This window comes from Dendrobates tinctorius, unplaced genomic scaffold (assembly GCF_039654945.1).
Source record: "Dendrobates tinctorius isolate UK_male_01 unplaced genomic scaffold, ASM3965494v1 ptg000180l, whole genome shotgun sequence".
Lineage (NCBI taxonomy): Eukaryota > Metazoa > Chordata > Amphibia > Anura > Dendrobatidae > Dendrobates > Dendrobates tinctorius.
Genome location: NW_027361847.1, coordinates 1,222,501 through 1,242,076, shown reverse-complemented (window position 1 = coordinate 1,242,076; position 19,576 = coordinate 1,222,501). Strand labels below are relative to the sequence as shown.

Genomic DNA, 19,576 nt, shown 5'->3' with positions numbered 1-19,576 from the left:
AGGGTTATTACCTGGAGGCTGCGGGGCAGATACAGGGTTATTACCTGCAGGCTGTGGAGCAGATACAGGGTTATTACCTGGAGGCTGTGGGGCAGATACAGGGTTATTACCTGGAGGCTGTGGGGCAGATACAGGGTTATTACCTGGAGGCTGTGGGGCAGATACAGTGTTATTACCTGGAGGCTGTGGGGCAGATACAGTGTTATTACCTGGAGGCTGTGGGGCAGATACAGGGTTATTACCTGGAGGCTGTGGGGCAGATACAGTGTTATTACCTGGAGGCTGTGGGGCGGATACAGTGTTATTACCTGGAGGCTGTGGGGCGGATACAGGGTTATTACCTGGAGGCTGTGGGGCAGATACAGGGTTATTACCTGGAGGCTGTGGGGCAGATACAGGGTTATTACCGGGAGGCTGTGGGGCAGATACAGGGTTATTACCGGGAGGCTGTGGGGCGGATACAGGGTTATTACCGGGAGGCTGTGGGGCGGATACAGGGTTATTACCTGGAGGCTGTGGGGCGGATACAGGGTTATTACCTGGAGGCTGTGGGACAGATACAGGGTTATTACCTGGAGGCTGTGGGACGGATACAGGGTTATTACCTGGAGGCTGTGGGGCAGATACAGGGTTATTACCTGGAGGCTGTGGGGCGGATACAGGGTTATTACCTGGAGGCTGTGGGGCGGATACAGGGTTATTACCTGGAGGCTGTGGAGTCAGAGTCGGCTGCGGTGACCTCATTATGGTCATATGACTGCATGGTAACTAAAGTTCCTTCCCCACTTCTCTCCTGAGCCCCGCCCCCTGGTCACATGACGGTGACGTCACCACAGGTCCTTCACCCCCTTCTCTCCTCAGCCCCGCCCTTGGTCACGTGACTGTGACGTCACCACAGGTCCTCCCGCGCTCAGTGCAGCCGCTCCGTCCCGGGTGTGCGCAGCTCGTGTTCTCTGGGGTCAGCCAGCAGCAGATTTCCGGTTCCCGCCATTCCGGTGAGATGACAGGAGGGTTTGTGGTGAATCTGTGAGAGGAGAGTGTGGGGGAGATCAGAGCTGTTCCTGTGGAGGCTCCTGCTCCATGTGACTGCGGCTCCTCAGTGTTGGGGACGGGCAGCATTGTATGGGGGATGTGCAGCGTCTCCTCCTCACCTCACGGCCCCCGCTGGCGGTGTAGTTACCACGGTGACCGTGCCTCGCTGGAGGTGTAGTTACCACGGTGACCGTCCCCCCGCTGGAGGTGTAGTTACCACGGTGACCGTCCCCCGCTGGAGGTGTAGTTGCCACGGTGTCCGTCCCCCGCTGGAGGTGTAGTTGCCACGGTGACCGTCCCCCGCTGGTGGTGTAGTTGCCACGGTGACCGTCCCCCGCTGGCGGTGTAGTTACCACGGAGACCGTCCCCCGCTGGCGGTGTAGTTACCACGGAGACCGTCCCCCGCTGGCGGTGTAGTTACCACGGAGACCGTCCCCCGCTGGTGGTGTAGTTACCACGGAGACCGTCCCCCGCTGGTGGTGTAGTTACCACGGTGACCGTCCCCCCACTGGCGGTGTAGTTACCACGGAGACCGTCTCCCGCTGGAGGTGTAGTTACCACGGTGACCGTCCCCCCACTGGCGGTGTAGTTACCACGGTGACCGTCCCCCCACTGGCGTTGTAGTTACCACAGTGACCGTCCCCCGCTGGAGGTGTAGTTGCCACGGTGACCGTTCCCCGCTGGAGGTGTAGTTGCCACGGTGACCGTCCCCCGCTGGAGGTGTAGTTGCAACGGTGACCGTCCCCCCGCTGGAGGTGTAGTTACCACGGTGTCCGTCCCCCGCTGGAGGTGTAGTTGCCACGGTGACCGTCCCCCGCTGGCGGTGGAGTTGCCACGGTGACCGTCCCCCGCTGGAGCTGTAGTTACCACGGTGTCCGTCCCCCGCTGGAGGTGTAGTTACCACGGTGTCCGTCCCCCGCTGGAGGTGTAGTTGCCACGGTGTCCGTTCCCCGCTGGCGGTGGAGTTGCCACGGTGTCCGTCCCCCGCTGGCGGTGGAGTTGCCACGGTGACCGTCCCCCGCTGGCGGTGGAGTTGCCACGGTGACCGTCCCCCGCTGGCGGTGGAGTTGCCACGGTGACCGTCCCCCGCTGGCGGTGGAGTTGCCACGGTGACCGTCCCCCGCTGGCGGTGGAGTTGCCACGGTGACCGTCCCCCGCTGGCGGTGGAGTTGCCACGGTGACCGTCCCCCGCTGGCGGTGGAGTTGCCACGGTGACCGTCCCCCGCTGGCGGTGGAGTTGCCACGGTGACCGTCCTCCTACGAGGCTGATGATGAGCGGTCAGATCGGCGGAGGAGGCCGCGGTGGAGTTTTGTGGCTTTTCCTCCAGATTCTTCCTGATAAATGTTGATATTTGGGCAGATTTTAGTGATTGTCGTTCTCTCGTCCCCTGTGATTTCCATCTTCTCCTTCATCATGAAGACGCCGGCAGGACGAGATCCCTCCAGCTGATCCAGTGCTCATCCCTCCTCCTCCTGAATGACCCCCGAGGATGGACGAGGACAGGAATGAGACCACCAGGAGATTATTCCACTGCGCCCTGGAGATCATCTCCCTGCTGAGCGGAGAGGTAACTCCTCTACATTTCTATCAGCTTTATTGTGTGATGTGACGAGTCCGACACCGGGAGGAGGAAATCCAGAATAGGAGAGAAGGATTCTCTACTGTAAGAGCAGGGATTCTGTGGAGCTCTCTGTCCGGAGGAGTTGTCATGGGGATTCCCTATAAGAGCTGTAGAGGGGCCTAAGTGTCTCTCTCCATACACAGGATTACACACTAGTGAGGAAGACACCGGGGGACTGTGTGACTCCCATCATCCATCTCCAGGAGTCAGGAGGGCGGAGCCCGGGCCCCATCACAGAGCCTCCCCCGCACTCCCCGATACATGAGAGGAACAAGAAGATCCTGGAGCTCAGCAACAAGATGATCGAGCTGCTGAGCGGAGAGGTGACTGCTGGGACATTATACAGGAGGGCACTGGAGGATTCTGGGTGATGAGCGGAGAGGTGACTGCTGGGACATTATACAGGATGGCACTGGAGGATTCTGGGTGATGAGCGGAGAGGTGACTGCTGGGACATTACACAGGACGGCACTGGAGGATTCTGGGTGATGAGCGGAGAGGTGACTGCTGGGACATTATACAGGACGGCACTGGAGGATTCTGGGTGATGAGTGGAGAGGTGACTGCTGGGACATTATACAGGCCTGGAGGATTCTGGGTGATGAGCGGAGAGGTGAATGCTGGGACATTATACAGGACTGCACTGGAGGATTCTGGGTGATGAGCGGAGAGGTGACTGCTGGGACATTATACAGGACGGCACTGGAGGATTCTGGGTGATGAGCGGAGAGGAGACTGCTGGGATATTATACAGGACTGGAGGATTCTGGGTGATGAGCGGAGAGGTGACTGCTGGGACATTATACAGGACAGCACTGGAGGATTCTGGGTGATGAGAGGAGACTGCTGGGATATTATACAGGACTGGAGGATTCTGGGTGATGAGCGGAGAGGTGACTGCTGGGACATTATACAGGACTGCACTGGAGGATTTTGAGTGATGAGCGGAGAGGTGACTGCTGGGACATTATACAGGACAGCACTGGAGGATTCTGGGTGATGAGCGGAGAGGAGACTGCTGGGATATTATACAGGACTGGAGGATTCTGGGTGATGACGGTGTCGTTGTTGTCAGGTTCCTATAAGGTGTCAGGACGTCGCTGTCTATCTCTCCATGGAGGAGTGGGAGTATCTAGAAGGACACCAGGATCGGTACCAGGCCGTGATGATGGAGGAGCGCCGGCCTCTTACACCACGAGGTGAGCAGCGAGGCTCCTTGTTGGCTCCGGTGGATGTGATGACGTCTCTCCGGCGTCCTCCTATAATAGATGAGTTTTCTCCAGACTTGCTCTGGTTTTCTCTACATTTTCTCCGTCTGACAACAGCTTTCATTTCCCTGATTATTTTCTTCTGATCTGTGAGTCGCGGTTTCTCCGCTGTCGTCTCGTCTTCATCAGTCTTGAGTCTTCGTTCTCGTCGGCTTCTTTCAGAATCTTTCTCCTTCCTTAGAGCATCGGTCACATTTTGTCTGCAGATGTCCCGTCCTTCTGTCCGTTCTCTCCTGTGAGTTCTTTCAGTCCCTATATCTGTTGTGGATTTTTACTCAGCAAAGTCGGGGTTAATTTACTGATTATTTTCCCCCTAATCCGCTGTCTCTCGTCCGTCCCTCAGAATCGGTGCAGGCTCAATGTCTTCATCAGTCGTGGTCGACGTCCGGCTCCTCCCTCTTGGCTGACACTTGTGTCACCTTCTTTGGACTCTCCTTCATTCTCTGTCTTCTTTGTGACAAATCACTTTCTCCGTTCTGTGCACAAAGTCCTGGATAAATATCGGCACAGGACCGCCCCTCAAACCTCGGGACACGAGTCACTGTCCTGACATAAAGATGGAACGTGGTGGAGCCGATCACCCGTCAGTCTGACATGGAGGCTTTCCAGCAGTTCTCCGGCCCTGCGTCTATTCACCACTCGCTCTCCAGGCGTAGAAGCACAGAACTTTCCGTACTGGAGGAGAAGATCGTATCACCGCGCAGGGGACTTAGGGCACCCAACCACATAAAGGGAACCTGTCGTGTATAATAACATTATCAACCTTCAGACATGGGGTTAACCTGCAGGTTAATAATGGTTTGAACTTGCCCGGCTCCTGCACTGAGAGCCCCTCTGCCAGGAGGAAATTTACTTTATTCCCCCAGCAGCGATCGGCTTCCAGCCATAGAGGTGCAGCCGGTGCGGCTTCAATGACCTCTCAGTATACAGTGAGAAGTGGCTGAATCTGTTCCCCGGCACTAACTGACAGCCAGCTCTAATGTTGAGCCCTATTGCTGAGCTGGCTGTCAGTCAGTGTCGGGGGTGCGGTAACTGCCGCTCTCTATACACTGAGAGGTGACTGTAGCTGCGCTGGCTGAAACTCTATGACTGGAAGCTCAACACTGCCAGGTGGAATAAGGTTCAGTTCCTCCTCGCAGCGGGGCTCACTGACACTGGGCAGGTGTTAACTTGCAGATTAACCCTGTATCTACAGGCTATTACCATTATTATATGACAGGTTCCCTTTAAATGGCACTGTCAGGCTGTCGGCAGCATTGAAGTGCTTAAACGTCAGCAGTCTGAGCTCACTCCACAGACGCGCACCTGGCATCCTTCATGTATGAGCACTAGATATCAGGAAGGGGTTAAAGAGATGTCAGAATGCACGGGACGGGGTGTTCTAGGCTCAAGGGCTCAACGACAGCAAAATATCGGGGTCCGCTCCTCCGCTTCATGAGGTCTGAGTATAACGATATAAGTGGGATGGTGACGCAGGTGTTGGCCCTGCAGGGACAACGGGCCGCACAATGATGGTAATAATCAGTGTAAGTCTCCAGTAAAGGGTTGTTCGTTCAGTAGAATATGTATTATGGGGCTTTTCTGTGGAATCTGACCAGACAATCTCTCCCTGGCTCCCCGTGTCCCTCAGTCAGCGCCCATGACCCCGGTGCCTGCTCTCTAGTGTCCTCTTATATTACACATCGATAGGCACTAACCGCTGTGTACCGGGGGCTCCCACAACACCGTCCTCCCGAGCGCTGTCACCGTCAGCCGTACATGGGCACTTTCCTCCTTCAGATACAAAGAACTTTCCGCACACTTTCTGCCTGTTTTAGTGTTTATATCGAGGCGAATGTTGAGATTTATCGCTATATAAAAAAGAATAAATACGCAGTAACTCATCTTTTAATAGGAGGACGGCAGGTTCTCTCCTCTTAGTGATCCTAGAGGATCCTGCCCACGAGAGAGGCCGTGTCCTCATGGTGACCTCATGAGCTCTCTCTGGAAATATGGGTTAGACCGGAGTCACACTAGAGAGGATTACGGACGAGTGAGAGGCGTTAAAAGCACACATTACACACGGACCAATGATTCTCTATGGGTTTGCTCCCAACAGCCGTATATTTCTCGTCCGTATTCTACGGTCCGTGCCAATCGCAGCATGCTGCGATTGTCAGCGTAGTACGCCAATGCAAGTCTATGGGTGCGCAAAAAATACGGATTACACACGGACCACACGTGTGACTTGTGAGAAATACGCAAGTCTTTTGGCTGGTGACAGGAAATGGGCCAATCCATCATCAGGAAGCCTAGATATACAAATGAGCTCAAAAAGCGCTCCAGACATCCAGGAAGTACGCCTCCACGGAGTACAGCAGCGTCATGGCGCCATATTTCCTCAATATGGAGATGCTCATTGTACTAGTGTACATAACAGAACTCAGTCAAACCTTACGGATAGAGGATCTGGCTCAGATACAGAGCCCATCATTGATCCTATAGGGGATGAGGTGGCTGGCCCATCTTCTCCCCCTACAAGAAGCATGGGTGGAGAATCCTCTCAGGAGAACACAAACCCCACGACCAGGACCATCTGCTGCTGCACCATCAGCCATACTGGAGGAGCAAGGCAACATGAGCAACAGCCCAACTGCCCAGATCCGGGGCTCCCCACAGCCTGCTGTAACATCCTGGCGAGGATGAAGAAGGCGCCAAATCCCAGCCCAAGATACCCGGACCAATGTGGACACAGGGGTCCTCAACTATCTGGCTAGAGTGAATACAGGTGATGGGGAGGAGGCATACTCACGTAGCCTGCCCCTTTATCTTCGTGCCCTTTCCTGTGAGGTGAGGCTCCGTATTCGAGGATGTTTTCAAATCCTGCTTGATGCAAGCACACCCCCCAATACCCCATATGAGCTGTTTGAATATCTGGAGAGGTGGCAGCTTTCCCTCCGAAATCTAATGCGCATGAAACCACCCACACAGATGCTTGCTCAAGCAGGCTCTGAGGATCCTCACACATGTGGGCCTACACCTCACCCCCTTCCTCCCCCTACCCAACCTTTACAACACCAGCAACATATGTCTGCCTCTAGCCAACCCCAACAATATGGCCACTTTTTCCCACCCAGTGTTGGAGGCTGGTCCCAACCTGGTTGGGAACGACATGGCTATATTGGTGGGTATGATACACAGGCCTACCCGAGACAACAAGATGCCCCTCTTCATTATTACTCTGGCCAGTACCCCCAACAATCCCAAGAGGAAGGACACTACCCACATCATGGGCAACAGTATGCCCCCACACAGGGCAATGTTGGGCAAAGTAGCCAGCAGCAACCACAGGCTGCTCTTCCTCCTTCTCCTTCCCCAACTTTCCACAATTTATAAGAGCATAAAAACATGCAAATTCTTTACGCATTCCGTACATCAGTGTCCATAAGCGGTCTGATGCCAGGAGATGTCCAGTGTGGTTCAACTGGTGCTCTAAATCCCAATACAAAGAAAAAGAGGTGGTCTCCATCATCAAAATTATATTAAAAAGATAAAACTCACATTTATTAGGAAGGTTTTTCAAATCATATTAATAAGCCACCATGACAGGCAAGGCTACTTACGCTTTTCTGACACATATTAAATGTCTGTAAAAAAGACTATTTCACCGCGCTATACTGGGAAAGTCAAAGGATCAAAATAGACTACTCACTTGATAATACATAGAGAAAGCGTGATGTTCTTGAGGCTGTTCGCCTTGATTTGGGAATATAGTTGCCAAAAAAGTGACTAATTGAATAAGGGCAGCACGCCTTTTCTATGCTTTATCAAGTGAGTAGTCTATTTTGATCCTTTGACTTTCCCAGTATAGCGCGGTGAAATATTGTCTTTTTTACAGACATGTAATATGTGTCAAACGCGTAAGGTAGCCTTGCCTGTCATGGTGGCTTTGGCTTATTAATATGATTTGAAAACCTTCCTAATAAATGTGAGTTTTATCTTTTTTATATAATTTTGATGATGGAGACCACCTCTTTTTTCCTTTGGATTCAAAATGTCTAATGTAGCAATTTTGTTCTTGCATTCTGTTTTTTTTTGGATATGTGTGAAAATTGTATTTTTCTAAAATGTTCACATCTGCAAAAAGGCCAATTGGCCCATTGCCCCAGTTATCATATGGCAATAATATGTTTGTCATTTAAAAAAAAAAAGGCAAAAGTAAAAATTTGTCTACTCCAGTTTACGTCTCTGTCTCTATTCTCAAAAACTGTGTCAGCATACTAACATACTCTTACCAATGCAATTAAACAGTCATAGAATCAGAAGGGGTATAAATATATATATTTAGACACATATAAAACCAAAAATTATAACATAGATACAGCATGCTCTTGCCAAGAAGTTTTCCCCTCAGGTGACATAAAGTAATTAGTGAAAATATCACGCACTTTGAGCCCAGAGAGCGGTCTACGTTGAGGGTTGATAGGTGGTCTCACCCTATGCACATTGTCCGACCCACGCACAACACCAGCAGAGGAGGAACAATCATGTATCCTGGTGAAGTTATGAAGAACCACACAGGCTTTAACTACTTCATCAACATTTTGTTCACTCAGCTGAATGGCAGACTGGAGTACCCGCCATTTGGCACAAAGAATGCCAAAGGAACACTCCACTAGTCGCCAAGCATGTGATAGGCGCAAGTTAAAAATTCTGCGCCTGTGGTCAAGGTTGCGCTGGGGATATGGCCTCATGACATTGCATGTTAACTGAAACGCCTCATCTGCCACAAGGACATAAGGGACAGATTCTTGAGTGGAGCCTCGTAGCTGGCGTGGTGGTGGTAGATCCAACTGGTTGGTGCGTAGCCGCCGAGCCATAATGGAAGTATTGAAGACTCGATAGTCTCCCGTCCTTCCATAGGCCCCAATGTCAACAATTATAAACTTGTATTGAGGGTCGGCCAGAGCCAACAATACAACAGAAAAGTATTGTTTATAATTGAAGAATTGGGAGCCAGAGTTCGGCGGCTTACGCACCCGGATATGTTTGCCATCAAGGGCCCCAATACAATTTGGAAACTGGCATTCCTCCTCAAAGTCCCTTGATATCCTCAACCAGTCTTCCATCCTGGGCTCGGGCATGATGACTTGATGTAGTCTTGTCCAGATTTCAATACATGTTGACCTGACTATGCCAGAAATGGTAGATCTTCCAATGAGAAACTCATGGTGGAGGGCGGCATAAGACAGGCCATTGGACAGGAAGCTGAAGAACAACAGTATAGGAAGATTTTAGAATGCACAAATTCCAAAAAAGCAGGTACATACATACCAAACTTGTTAGGAATTCAGAGCGACTAACACACACATATTTGGTTGCACAATTGCTAAGTGATATTCAGTACATATTACACATAACATTCTGGTCTGTAAGTTGAAATATGTGGACTAAGATGAGGGCATTAAACTTACTCCAATAAGCCAAAAATACATACTTTGGCCAACACGTTATGAACATAGAGAATGTGGTTGTGTAGTACATATCGTATTGTGAGTAGAAGTCGCTCCTCTGCAGATATAGGTTTGCTCAGGGCGCACTGTCTCCAAGAGTCGATCAAATGTTGCAAGGCTCATGCGACAGTATTGGTAGAATTTTACAGGATGCTGCCGCATAGAAGAATAGAGGCGGTGAAAATGACCTCTTGTGAGTCGTTGCCTCAAAAGTGGATGGACCCACATGCGTCTCCTCCTCCACGGATCCACTATCACTTGGTATGGTTGGCCAAAGCGGCGTGACAAAAGCCAGTTGAAGAGAACCTGCTCAGTTGTGTTGAAACTCAGACTGTTTGCCATGTTGCACATACAACAGCAACACACCTAGTGAAGGCAAGGACACAAATGGCCAGAATGGAGGCAGCAACCTGTTCCTGAGGCAATAAATAGGGTGCAGGCTAATGATTTAAATAGCAGGCCTCAAAACCGTTAAATGTCCATTTTGCAAGGCTGCGAGAAAATCTTGCCATACGGATGCAGACATGCGCAAAACATGCAACCACACCTTGCTTACGGATGACATACGGAGCACTATTTAGGGGTCATTCATCCGTATTACGCATGTAAACTACGGACCGTATTTTGCATCGGTTAGTGTGACCCCGGCCTAAGTCCCAGACCTTTATGTCCACTTCCAGAGCTCGTGCTGCCCCCTCCCCCATTGCTTTTGTGCAGTGCTGGCACAGCTCACTCTCATCCCCCTCACATAGCTGCAGTTCCCCTGCCTATGTGTATTTCTATCCTAGCCATTCCCCCTTCCCTCGGGAATGTGGCTTTTGACCAGGTAAATCCGGTTTTCCTGTAGCACATGGCTTTGAGATTTACTTTGTCTAGTAAAACTCTAATAATACAAAATAGTATAGGGACGGGACAAATATATTTCCGGAATCTGCATAATGGAAGCTACACACAGCAACGTTTGTCGACTTCTGCGCCCACCAGAAGCCGAGTAAAGTGTGTATGCTTCCCAATAATACATATATATACGATGTTTGGTATCAAAAGAAAGATAATGTCGTAACAAGAAAAAGGATACCCCTGTTATCACTTTGTGAGCCTCGCAGCCAGAGTTATGGCACTTATAAGTTTTTAGTAACTTTAAAAAGGGGAGTACACTCCCTAGCTCCCCCCCACCAGTGACGTCAGCAAAGAAAAGGTATAAGGCTCTCTCAGGCTGTTATTGTCACGGGAAGCCTAGGTAACTTTAGGCTGAAACCCCGGGGCCCCTGCGGTGTCCCTCAGACTAGGGGAAACCCTGTCTGTCCCTCAACCCAGGGTTTACACTGAAGGTGTGCCTGCCTGGCCTCCAACCTGTCCTTGTCTCCTGTCCAGCCCTAAGCTGAACCCACCACCCTCCACCCAGTGAGGAGACCAAACACCAGACCCCACAAATAAGTATGGACAGGGATAAAGGAAACACACCACACCACGTACACACAGGAGAATACAATAATGTGCAAGGCAACCAAAAAATACAACACAGGGAGGCAAAATGGCAACAACGGAATATACTACACCAGAAACCGTATGCTCCTTAGACCACCACTCCAGACCGGTATCGCTAGCACAAGGCAAGAGCTATAGTCGGCGACGCCCATAGTCAAGCAGGACAATTTAAAGACAGAGGGCGTGGCTAAGCCCTCAGCCAGAATGACAACCTGGTTAACCCAGTCCAAGCCGGATCAGAAGACCAACCAGCGCCGCTGAGAACCAAGTGGTGGGATGGGGTATTACCGCTGTCTTCCAGACACCCTGTGCGAACAGTGTCCGACATGACAGTACCCCGCCTTCTACGAGGGACCCCAGGAAGCTCACAATGTCGTGGACCCGGCTTATCCGGATGGCGGCGATGAAACACTAATCAGTCGGTCAGCATGTATGTCCGAAGCTGGCACCCAAGTCTTCTCAGGACCATAGCCACGCCAGTGGACCAGGTACTGTAGAGTGCGACGCATACCCAAGAGTCAACTACCTTGGACTCCTCAAACTCCCAACGTGCCATCCACCAAGACCGGAGGTGGTGGCACGGGAGAAACATCAACAGCACCCACGACTTTCTTAAGTAACGCCTTGTGAAACATGTATCTTGTATACGGCAGGTAACTCCAAATGAAATGCCACAGGGTTGATAAATGCGGAGATCCTAAATGGACCAATGAACCTGGGACCCAACTTAAGCGATGGTATTTTGAGTTTGATGTTCCTTGTAGACACCCACACACAGGTCCGGACCTGGCACACATCTGCTGTCAGCCACACGTTTGTACCTAGAACCTACATTCAGCAAGCGCTGCTTTACTCTCCTCCAAACGGATGACAATTGTGCTACCAACTGGTCCTCCTCAGGGATGCCCGCAGAGCACCCTTGGCGCAAGGTACAGATTTGGGGATGTTGACCATAAACGCAAAAGAAAGGAGATTCCCCAGACGATTCCTGACAATGATTGTTTATCGCAAATTCAGCCAGAGGAAGAAACACCGACCACTCTTCGTGATTGTCAGACACAAAACAGCGTAAGTATTTTTCCAGGATTTGGTTCATACGCTCAGTCTGCCCATTCGACTGCGGATGGAAAGCTGATGAACGAGACAATTTAATCCCTAGGCGTGAACAAAAAGCTCTCCAAAATTTTGCCACAAACTGTGTACCTCTATCAGATACAATGTCAGACGGGACACCATGAAGTCTGACCACCTCGCGAATAAATACCTGAGCAAGGGTCTTCGCATTGGGCAAAGATGGCAAAGCAACGAAATGCGACATTTTAGAGAACCGATCAACTATTACCTGAATGACCGTGTTCCCAGCCGAGGAGGGCAAATCCGTAATGAAATCCATGGAAATCTCAGTCCATGGCTTACTGGGCACACAGAGAGGATGCAACGTGCCAGCAGGACGGGAGCGTGGTGTCTTGGCCCGTGCGCACATGGTACAGGCTGACACGTATGAGGCCACGTCCTGCCGGATTTTGGGCCACCAAAAACAACGCGATACAAGTTCCAGAGTGCCCTTAACCCTTGGGTGGCCCGCCAGGACAGTATCGTGATGTTCCCCTAACACCTTTAAGCGTAGATGTAGTGGCACAAACGATTTATTAGAAGGCAGATCCGGCGGTACCTCCTCCTGAGCCTCAGCAATCTCTGCCTCAACATCTGTCGTGAGAGCCGAGACCACGACTCCCTTTTGGAGGATAGGCACCGGATCCTCACGTGGCTCTCCACCTGGAAAATATCTGGACAAGGTGTCCGCCTTAGTATTCTTAGAACCTGGTCGGTATTGTGACGAACAGCCCACCGCCGTTCGTCTACTTACGGGCGACGACTAACGGGGGTCCCGCTGCCACCAAAACGCGACGGACAGCGGACCCTGTGTCACCACTATGTCACGATCCCACCACTGACACCGGTGTATCAGCGGACGGAGGGACATGACACAATGCCGGCACACGGCTATCACAGGCGCAGTGGGGCTTATCTTAGTTATCCCACCACTGGCACCATGTGACCAAAAATATCCAGCAAGCTAATCTCGCTCTACAATTTGCCGCAGGGGGAGTTTAATTTGGATTCCCCACCACTGCTATCAATCTTCCAAGTACTGCGGGGATTTATGTATATCCCACTTTCTCAGTTCCACTTTGGAACTCGCAGCTCTCCGGCGCCCCCCTTACCCTCAGGTCAGTCAGGGAACTGCACCTAGGATAATTAGTCGCCGGACGGGCTGCCTGTTGTGAACCGGCAATTAGGCTTCTGCAGTAAGGGAATTATCAATGCTGTGGCTGAAGCCCCTTACTCAGCAATATAAGACCCTTCTAGACTGCCAGCAAGCCGTAATAGCCGTACACAATGCGCTGCCACCAGTCACGGTTACTTAATTCACAGTGTTAAATTAAGAGGGTCCGTGGCAAACCCCTTGAATTAGTAGCGATTATCTATCAAAGGCGTATAGTTCGATTCTTAGAGCATGGAGACAGATCTAAATAATTTCATTTATTTTCCGAAAGAGGACAGTGATTACAGATAAAAGTTGCTATAAAATTGAGACATAAAATATGTACAGTACAGGTATAAAATAAAAGTGGAGAAAACAAAGAGATTACACTCACAGTTCCATATTGTTCCTTAGGCAGACCATGCGGCTAAGGTGGGTGGAGGCGGAGCTGCACTTCTCCGCTCATTGGGGTCCTTCGAGCACGACGACTTGAGCTGTTCTGAGCTGGTTCTGCCAGGGAATGCCTTATAGACTTTCCTATGTGACATCACAGAGAGGTGCATTCTGGGTTGATCCCACCTCTCTTATCCAAGTTATGTTTTGGCTACAAAACTTAGATTAGCTATAACTTTATGGGAGAAGCTGGTATGGACTCATCAGTGGTATCATGTTTCCCAGCGTAATGAGCCCATCAAGAAAACATCAAACATCTATGCGATATGACCGTCCATTTGGGCGCAAATCATATCTCAGGTTCTGGACATCCGAGAGTTTTGCAACAGGCACCACAGCGAAGCTGGGTCTGCTCGGATCGCAGAAATATGATTTTTATATTTCTGCTGGGTATGGTTTTCGCGGGACAATCCCTTATTGTTTTATTCAAACTCCTGGTTTCAAACAAAGAGTTTAGTTCCCGCACTTTTTTTCTCTTTCAGCTGAGAGAAGCCAAATGGTGTGAGGAAGATGGTCTAGCTAATTAACATTCCTGCTCTTCCAGAGGAAGTGGCAGGGTTGATAAAACCTGGGGGGAAAGAATTCCTACTACTGACAGTTTACAATGTCCTAGGATGGAGGATTTGTTAGCACATTGCAACAGAAAACATATCTTCGGGCATTGTACATCACACCTCCCCCCTTAAGAGGGCGCTAAGGAGGCATTACCTCTCGGTAATCTGCCATGCGCACCTCAGCGGGTTCGCCCCGGCGGGACAACCCATCGGCATTGCCGTTTTCACTGCCCTTCCTGTGTTTTACAGTAAAATCGTACTGTTGAAGGGCAAGGCTCCAGCGGAGCAATCTTCCATTGGTTCCGGACACTGTGTGCAACCAGCTCAGAGGGTTGTGGTCGGTTACCACCGTGAAGGCGCGCCCGTACAGGTAGGGCTGCAAACGTTGCAGTGCCCACACCATGGCCAGACACTCCTTCTCGATGGTCGAGTATGCCACTTCCCTCGGCAGAAGTTTCCGGCTCAGGTACAACACGGGGTGCTCTTGGTTCCCCGAGTCGACCTGGCTAAGCACAGCACCGAGGCCAAACTCGCTGGCGTCGGTCTGTACCAGAAACGGGCGACTGCTGTCGACTGCTCTCAACACTGGAGAGTTGCACAGGGCTGCTTTCAAAGCTTGGAAAGCCGCCTCACAGTCATCTGTCCAGTTGACTGTTTGGGGTAGCCTCTGCTTGGTGAGGTCAGTCAAGGGTTTGGCAAGGGCGCTATAGTCCTGTACGAACCGCCTATAGTACCCTGCAGTGCCCAAGAAGGACTTCACCTGTTTCTTGGTCCTGGGGGTGGGCCAGGACACGATTGCGTCCACTTTTCCTGGCTCCGGACTCATGGAACCCCCGCCTACCCGGTGCCCCAGGTAGTGGACCTTGCGCATGCCTATCTGGCACTTCCCCGGCTTGATGGTCAGGCCTGCCTGGTGAAGACGCTTGAGCACCTCCTGGAGGTGCTGAAGGTGTTCCTCCCAGGTGGAACTGAAGACGGCAATATCGTCTAAGTACGCCACCGCGTACTCCTCCAGTCCCCGAAGCAGGTGGTTGACCATCCGCTGGAAAGTGGCAGGGGCATTCTTCATGCCGAAGGGCATGACCGTGGACTCGTACAGTCCAAAGGGGGTGATAAAGGCGGATTTCTCCTGCGCCTCAGGGCTCAGGGGAATCTGCCAGTATCCCCGACTCAAATCCATGATGGATATGTAGTTGGCGTTTGTCAACCGCTCGAGCAGATCCTCGATGCGCGGCATCGGGTGGGCATCAGAGGTTGTGATGGCGTTGAGCCCCCTGTAGTCCACGCAGAACCGGGTGGTTCGATCCTTTTTAGGCACGAGGACTACAGGTGAAGCCCACGCACCTTTTGACCGTCGAATCACTCCCAGCCTTAACATCTCATCGACCTCTTGGCGCATGACTTGTTGCACCGTTTCAGAGATCCGATAAGGTGTTCGCCGTAATGGGGCATGATTCCCGGTGTCCACCTCATGAACCGCTAACTCCGTCCTCCCAGGACGGTTGGTGAACACGGGCCGGAAGAGTTCCAGGGTGGCCATCAACTGCAACCGCTGGGACACGGTGAGCGAACCACTTATCTCCATGTCCTCAATGGACCCATTGGCCTTGGCCTGGGCCAGCATGTCCAGGAGGGAATCTTCCTCCCCATCCTCTGGCAGATTGCAGACCGGTAGGACGCAAGCTTCACGTTCGTAGTGCGCCTTCAGCATGTTGACGTGAAAGGCCTTGCGCCTACCCCGAGCATGGTCAAGCGTGACCACGTAGGTGACCGGGTTGAGCTGTTGGTGGACGACGTACGGGCCTTCCCAGGCTGCCTGAAGCTTATCCGTTGGTACAGGGACCAGCGCCCACACCTTTTGGCCCACCTGGTAGGTCCGCTCCCGGGCGTTCTGGTCGTACCAGTGCTTCTGGTCAGCCTGAGCCTGCGTCATGTTGTCATGCACCAACTGCGTCAAGGTCTTCATCTTGTCACGGAAGCGCATGACATAATCCACGATGGACACTTCTGTGGGGTTTGGCTCATCTTCCCAGGATTCTCTTATCAACCCAAGGGATCCCCGGACTCGCCTGCCATACAGGAGCTCGAAGGGGGAGAACCCGGTCGAGGCCTGCGGAACTTCTCTGTAAGCGAACAGCAGGTGTGGTAGGTACCGCTCCCAGTCGCGCCCTTGGGTCTCAACCAGTATGCGGAGCATCTGTTTGAGGGTACCGTTGAAACGTTCACACAAACCATTAGTCTGTGGGTGATACGGACTCGATACCAGCTGAGTCACCTGCATTTTCTCACAGAGAGCCTCCATTAGGCGAGACATGAATTGGGGCCCCTGATCGGTAAGCATCTCCCTGGGAAATCCTACTCTTGAAAAGATGGTCACCAGTGCGTCAGCCACCTTATCTGCCCTGGTTGAAGACAGAGCTACTGCCTCTGGGTACCGGGTAGCGTAGTCTACCACGGTGAGAATGTATCGCTTTCCGGAGCTGCTGGGGACGGACAGCGGTCCTACAATGTCCACCGCGATTCTCTGGAAAGGCTCCTCTATCACCGGCAAAGGAATAAGGGGAGCCTTAAGAGCAGGCCCCGCCTTACCCACTTTTTGACAGGTGGCACAGGAGCGGCAGTAGTGTGTTACATCTGTCCCCATCTTGGGCCAATAGAAGTGTTGAGACAGCCGTGCCTTTGTTTTGCTGATCCCCAAGTGTCCAGCGAGTGGAATCTCATGGGCAATCCGCAACAACTCAGTTCTGAACTGATAGGGGAGGACCAGCTGTCTTTCCCTCAACCACTCCTTTTTAGGATCTCCGGGTACTGTCTCCCGGTACAACCTTCCTCATTCCCAGAACACCCTCTCCTTATCAGACTTGGAGGTGGGCGTCTCGGCGAGACCTCTCAATTTCTCCAGGCTGGCATCTGAGTGCAGAGCAGCCTGGAACTCCATGCTGGAGGCTGCCAGAAGTGACGTCAGGGTCCCCTCTTTACTGGGACCCTCTGGAACCGGCTCTGGGTTCACCTCTGGTTCAGTCTCTCCTGTAGCAGCAGAGGGTCCAGAAGACAGTGCGTTACCTGCGATCTGGGCACTCTGACTGCGTGTGACAGCTGCTATGTATGCTGTCTCCCTGGGGATTTCTGCAGACCCACCAGCTGGTGCTGCCCTGGGCTCTACCTCCCCATCCACCCCCAACACTTCAGGAGCAGTGCTACTTATGGGCCAGTTACCTTCCTCGGTGGCACTGGTCAGCTGCATGGCATTACCTTCCTCATGGTCCCCATGCACCTCCCCATTTCCTTGAGCACCGTTGCTTACTCCTGCCAGGGGTTCCTCAGCCGTCTCACTCCGCAGAGTGACGGGGCTGAGCACTTCGGTACCTGTGGACACATCTACCGCTTCAAAGAAAGGGTTAACGGGTTCAGTCGGCACAGATACATCAACATCATCATCATCCTTCCTAGGAGAAGAATGGTTATCAGTTTGCTTTGGTACATTCACATCAGCATCAGCATCGTACCTGGGGAAAGAATGGTTGTTAGTTGCATCATTACTCATCAAGGCATTAGCAGGTAACACATTCAGTTTCCCATCATCAACATCATCAGGGTTAACGTTACCCTTATTATCAGTTTGGGGAAGGGTGTCAGGGACATAGTATGCAACCATCCTCCCCAAGTCAGTCCCCAATAAAACATCAGTGGGCAAATTTTCAGACACTCCCACCTCCCTCAACCCGCTCCCGGCACCCCAGTCAAGAAAAACTCGTGCCACTGGCAAGGGACAACGGGTGCCTCCAATCCCGGTGACAGTCAGGGTTTTCCCCTCAACAAACTCTTCAGGGGCCGCCAGTCCAGGACGGATGAGGGTTCGTTCAGCCCCGGTGTCCTTGAGGCCTGTAGCAAGACGGGCCCCCACCTGAACAGGTTGAACGTTGTCGTCAGCCCTCCCAACCACACCTCCCACCAAAAGAACAGAGGCATTGGGCCCGGGGGCCTTGGCTGGGGGGTTCTTCGGCCTGTTCGGACAGGTGTAAAAGAAGTGACCAGGCCGCTGGCAGTGGTGACACAGGCGACTGTCAGTAGCCGGCCTGTTGTTGGCAACAGGGACAGGGCCTCCGGAGGGACGGCTAGCTGGGGCATTGGGGTTGGTTGCTGGCTTACCCCCTTTCCAGCTGGTGGCGACTGGCCTCCGCGTCTCGGGCTTCCGGTTGGCCTCGTGGTTGTCGGCGATCTGCGCCGCTTTGTCCGCGTTCGTTGGTTCGCGGTCCAGGATGAACTGTCGGACCTCAGCTGGGCAGAGATGCAGGAACTGGTCTTTGATCATCAGGTCCCGTAGCTGCTCAAAGGTTTCAACGGACAGTCCATGGATCCACTGGTCAAAGTGGGTCCTGAGTCCTTGCACCACATCACTGTAGCTATCGTGTGGGCCACGTTGGAGGTGTCGGAACTTCTTTCGGTATACCTCAGGTGTCAGCCGGTATTTGGCGATCAGCGCCTGCTTTATGGCGTCATAGTCATCATCGGCTTCTGGCGGAAGAGAAGCAAATGCCTCCAGGGCTTTGCCTTTTAGCCCTGGGGTCAAGTACCTTGCCCATTGGTCTCTAGGCAGCTGGTACTGTCTGCAGGCTTTCTCAAAGGCTCGCAGAAATGTGTCCAAGTCCCCGTCCTTTTCCATCACGGGAAAATGCTCTGGCCGGGGTTTAGGAGTCTGGACGCTGCTGGGCTCACGGCTTCGGGCTGTGAGGGCATTCCCACCCCGCTGGAGTACCTCCAGTTCATGGGCCCTCTGCGCCTGGCGCTCGGCTCTCTCAGCCTCAGCTTGGCGCTCAGCTCTCTCCGCCTGGCGCTCGGCTCGCTGCTCTGCTCTCTCTCGAGCTTGCTGGATCAGCCTCACCCGCCCATCACTGTCTTCGGCGGGGAGTTCGTCCAAGGCCATTTGCAGATAGGGGTCCACCCCGTTCTGGTTGAATGTGGGGCCAGCGCTCAGGAGTGGAGCCTCTGCTGCAGCCCCATTGCAACTTGGGCCAACTTCTGCGCTCGCTGGATTCTGGTCGTTGTCCAGCTGCACTAGAGCCGCGATCATTTGAGCTCTGTTTTTGTTCGTGGCGTCAAGGCCTTGGTACGTGCATAACGCAGCAAGAACTTCCTTTGTCTGCCGGGTGTACCAAGGTTCTCCTTTTGCCGCCATGGTTGCCAAATAAAAGATAGAAAAAGAAAAACGAAGAAACGGGAGGGGGATACTTGCAAGTACACACTAATGTCTCAGGACTAGTAACCACTGAGTCTGTTCTCCAAAACCTATGATGCAGGATTCCCGCAGGAACCGTGCAGGTTTTTAGTGAGAGGAATGATTGCTCAAACCAAATCACTAATGCTCTAGGATTATCCCACCGCGCTGCCACCAATATGTGAC

The 19,576-nt window shown here is 52.3% G+C and overlaps 1 protein-coding gene across 1 annotated transcript in view; it reads left to right on the top strand.

Annotated features, from left to right (window-relative positions):
* The first annotated feature begins 740 nt into the window (after positions 1 to 740).
* Positions 741 to 19,576, top strand: part of LOC141054886 (uncharacterized) — a 39,598-nt gene continuing 20,762 nt past the window's right edge. Inside the window, exons 1-4 of the mRNA XM_073551774.1 lie at positions 741 to 995; positions 2,453 to 2,600; positions 2,798 to 2,977; positions 3,730 to 3,853. Of these exons, the coding sequence (XP_073407875.1) occupies positions 2,523 to 2,600; positions 2,798 to 2,977; positions 3,730 to 3,853 (382 nt within the window). The 5' untranslated portion in view covers positions 741 to 995; positions 2,453 to 2,522. The remainder of the gene's footprint in view (positions 996 to 2,452; positions 2,601 to 2,797; positions 2,978 to 3,729; positions 3,854 to 19,576) is intronic.